Genomic DNA, 4,121 nt, shown 5'->3' with positions numbered 1-4,121 from the left:
CTTAACTGACTGAGCCACCCAGGCGCCCCTCAGTCGTCATAGTTTTTATTGATTTCTCAGAGCAGTTTCTGGCCACAAAATAGTAAAGAGCCATCCTTCACCTTTTATCCGGTTCACTTTCTGATGCACAGATGNTGCACAGATGTGATCGTGGCAGCACAGTGAGGCGTTGACTCTTCTCTTCCCTCAGCACCGAGTCCAAATGCTTTAACCTGGTCCTTCGAGGTCCCAGGCAGTCAGACTCCAGTCTTCCTTTTCTTTGAACCCGTGCCTTGTACTCTGGCCAGTCAGGTGGCATTCACCTGCCTTTCTCTCCTGCAGTCCTGCGGCCTCGTGGGCAGGGGCCGTGCTCGCCTCGAGCGGCTGGTGCCTGACAGGTGCCGCGCAGCGAGCCTTTGCGGGACACTGCGCTGGACGCCATCCTGAAGTCAAGCCCTGGCTGGTTGCTTGGACTGGTAACTTTGAAGCTCTCTCCCTTTCTGAGCCCGAGAGTCGTCCTGGTAGTCATGTGTTGTCGAAATGCAGAGAAGGGCCACGGAGGCAGAGGCTGGCCGGGCCAGGAGGGCAGTGGACAGGTAACAGGGAGATCATTCAGAAAGTGTCAGCTTGCTGACCTGGCTGCTCTTGCAGGGTGGCCCCTGGCTGGGGTGAAGCTCCCCCGTCTTTATTCTTGTCCCGCACCGGGTGTGGGCCCCTGGCTGCAGGATGAACTGCCGCTCGGAGGTGCTGGAAGTGTCGGTGGAGGGGCGGCAGGTGGAGGAGGCCATGCTGGCTGTGCTGCATACGGTGCTTCTGCACCGGAGCACGGGCAAGTTCCACTACAAGAAGGAGGGCACCTACTCCATTGGCACCGTGGGCACCCAGGACGTGGACTGTGACTTCATCGACTTCACCTACGTGCGGGTCTCCTCCGAGGAGCTGGACCGTGCCCTGCGCAAGGTGGTCGGGGAGTTCAAGGTAGGGGTGTGGCCCGGCGGGGGTGGGGGGGGAGCGGCAGGTGGACCTCGAATGCCCCTCCACCCCAGCTTGCTCTTGTACCAGCGTACGCTTCCCGAGTGTTCCTGTCGGGTTCTTCCACGTTCTAAGGAACGCGTGTGTGTTCAGCGCTCCTTGTGGGGAGGCTGGCTTCGGCTGGGGGCAGAGGAAGGGGCCGGTAAAATTACCCGGGGAAGGGTAGCAGGCAGCCCTTGCGGCATGGACATCGGGTTCCCTAGGGCGCTCATCGCCTCCCTGGGCTGGACCTTCTGTCTGATCCTTCAGCTCTCCCTACTGACTCCTCCTCTCTGCTTCCACTTTCGCCTTCAGGAAGTTCCTTTCCCCTGGGAAATTCCCGAGAGGGAGGCTCGCTGGGCGCAGTTGCTTGCCGTCCAGCGGAGCGTCCCTTTGGGCAGTGCGGCACCTGTCTGTATGTGCCTGTGCGGGGAGGAGGCTGGCGGGGACACACTGGGCTGCTAATGCTAGTCGCCTCGGGCAGTGGGAATCTGTTTGCATTCAGGGTTGCAGTGTTTCACTGTTGCAGGGAGTGGCTATTTTGACTTTTCAAGTAAGAGGGAATCTTTTTAAGGCCCCGTGTCTGAGGTCAGAAGTGGAGGGTCGTCTGGCTTCCGTTCTACGGATGTCTGGAGAGCCCGTACACGGTGCTGGGCGCCATGTGCTCATGCCCAGAGGTGGACCCTCTCCCAGGCCACAGTGTCCCCCCACTCCTACTCCCCATTCCCCAGTCCCTCTGAGACCTGACAGGGTAAGTTCATAACAGTTTCCCAGTCCCTTTTCAAGGGAGGCTGTGGCAGTCAGCCGTTGGTCCTCTAGACACCTGTAAGAGGCACGTACCTATCATGGATTCTGGAGCCAGGCTCTACAACCCAACAAGTGTGTGACCTTGGGCAAGTGACTCCACTTCCCTGGCTCAATTTCCCCATATGTAAAATTGGCATGGTAATCGTACCTGGCTTATCGGCACATGCACTGTGCAGATTACATGAGTCTGGTACGTCAAGTGCTTGAACCAGGCCAGCGCCAGAACAAGCACTGTGGAAGTGTTAGCCACGATGACTACCAGCCAGGATCCCGTGACCTTGCTTTGTCCACAAAGGAGCAAATTAGTCCTTGACGGACGTTTCAGGACTTGAGGGTTCAGGACTTGAGGGAAGCATCCTCACCCTCCGAGTTGGTCTTAACTCAGATGGAAAGGTGCGTCAGGGTCCCAGCTGCCCTAGGAGGCAGAGTGTGGGGCCACTCCACCCCCCTGGAGGTAGGGGATAGGCAGAATCATTGGACGAGGTGGTCTCATTTGCTTCTCAGAGGAGAAGAGGGAGAAGCCAGGTCTGGTCTGTCCTTCCCTTCCTCCTTCTGTTTCTTGGTCCCCCCCCACCTTAAGATATTATTTGAGAGAGAGAGAAGCGGGGGAGGGGCAGAGGGAGAAGCTGACACCCCCCCCCGCCACGTGACTGAGTCCCAAAGGCAATTGCTTAACTGACTGAGTCATCCAGGTGCCCCTCTTGGTTTCCTTTTTTCTGATTAAGGATCACTGGGCTTTAATCTCGTCTTCTGCTTTTCTTTGGAGACAGATTTTGTTGGTTTGCTTGGAGCATTCAGGTTTAGGCTGGCTGTTCACTGTGTCACTTCACATAAATCCTTTGCCCTCTGTGGTCTCATTCCCTGCCCTCCTGGAGGGACTAGCAGCGCTCGGAGAGCCTGATCCCCTGGGGCCCAGGAAGCAGGCGCTCACAGGGCCAGAGCTGCCCTAGAGCCTCGGCCTCCTCATCCGTTGTCCCTCCTTCCCCAGGACGCGCTGCGCAACTCTGGGGGCGACGGGCTGGGGCAGATGTCCCTGGAGTTCTACCAGAAGAAGAAGTCCCGCTGGCCTTTCTCGGACGAGTGCATCCCCTGGGAAGTGTGGACGGTGAAGGTGCACGTGGTCGCCCTGGCCACAGAGCAGGAGCGGCAGATCTGCCGGGAGAAGGTGGGCGAGAAGCTCTGTGAGAAGGTCATCAACATCGTGGAGGTGATGAACCGGCACGAGTACCTGCCCAAGATGCCCACGCAGTCGGAGGTGGACAACGTGTTTGACACGGGCCTGCGGGACGTGCAGCCCTACCTCTACAAGATTTCCTTCCAGATCACCGATGCCCTGGGCACCTCGGTCACCACCACCATGCGCAGACTCATCAAAGACACACTTGCCCTCTAGGCCTTACTGGGGCCACGGGCTCTCCTGGACGGCTTGCAGGCCTTGGCTTCTGGGGATCGCACCGCGGGGCCCTTGGGGCTCTGGAACCTGCTCCAGGTCCTTGAGGAGACTTGGAATGGCCACCCCTGGCTTCCTTGTTTTGTGGTTGCCGGTCTTTGGTCATCCCTTTAACCTTTGCTAATGGTCAAATCTGGCCTTCACTGTCTCTATACACCCCTGTGGGGGTCCCCCTTCCTCCACCGTATGGAAGGGCCATCGCTAGGATGGTGAATAAAGTTGAGAATGTGTTTAGGTTGCGCCATCTCTCCCTCGGCTTGTGTCCTGCTCTGAAACGTTAACACTTTCCGGCAGACCTGTGAGGGTGCAGGCGTGTGTTAAGGGTATTCCAGCATGAAGGGAATGGGGGGATGGGATAGAGTGAAACGGACCAATTTGGTACATTGTTGGACATTCACATAAGCAGGTATTAACCACCCAGGTGTCACAGTGGTCAGTCCTATGAATGACAACACAGATTAGGAGCCGTGACTTTTGGGTACGATTGCTGTTTTGTTCTTCCTAAGGAAGCTGTCATGTCCCTGCCTTTTACATTGTCTGGTCTGGTTTCACGATGATCCTCAGAGTGCCTTCTATGTCTTCATAGAGCACATAGAGGTCCCCACGTGCACCAGAAAACTCGTTTAGTTGGGGGTTTCCCTCTCTGGAGAGAGATTGGCCCACTGGAGACAGGTGTCTGATGACACTTCTTCCAGGTCGGGCTGGCCCTTGCTGGTTGTTAGGATTCTGCCTTGTTAACACACTCCTTTCTACACGGGCGTACTCAGAATCCGTGAACTCTTTTTTGTGTACTTCTTACTGATTGATTCTGTATTTTATGATACCTTTGGGTTGTATGTGGACAGTTGTACCAAGCTACATGGAGCGGGGGTGG

At 56.7% G+C, this 4,121-nt stretch overlaps 1 protein-coding gene across 1 annotated transcript; it reads left to right on the top strand.

Moving 5' to 3' along the window:
* Positions 1–159: 159 nt before the first annotated feature.
* LOC117798143 (autophagy-related protein 101) lies at positions 160–3,487 on the top strand. The gene is made up of 2 exons (XM_034650569.1): positions 160–957; positions 2,786–3,487. Exons 1-2 carry the CDS (start codon positions 706–708, stop codon positions 3,188–3,190), a joined length of 657 nt encoding a protein of 218 aa, XP_034506460.1. The 5' UTR covers positions 160–705; the 3' UTR covers positions 3,191–3,487.
* Positions 3,488–4,121: the final 634 nt, after the last annotated feature.

This window comes from Ailuropoda melanoleuca, unplaced genomic scaffold (assembly GCF_002007445.2).
Source record: "Ailuropoda melanoleuca isolate Jingjing unplaced genomic scaffold, ASM200744v2 unplaced-scaffold26710, whole genome shotgun sequence".
NCBI classification, from domain to species: Eukaryota; Metazoa; Chordata; class Mammalia; order Carnivora; family Ursidae; genus Ailuropoda; species Ailuropoda melanoleuca.
Note: the sequence above shows the minus strand (reverse complement) of the source record. Positions and strands in the feature narration are given on the sequence as shown.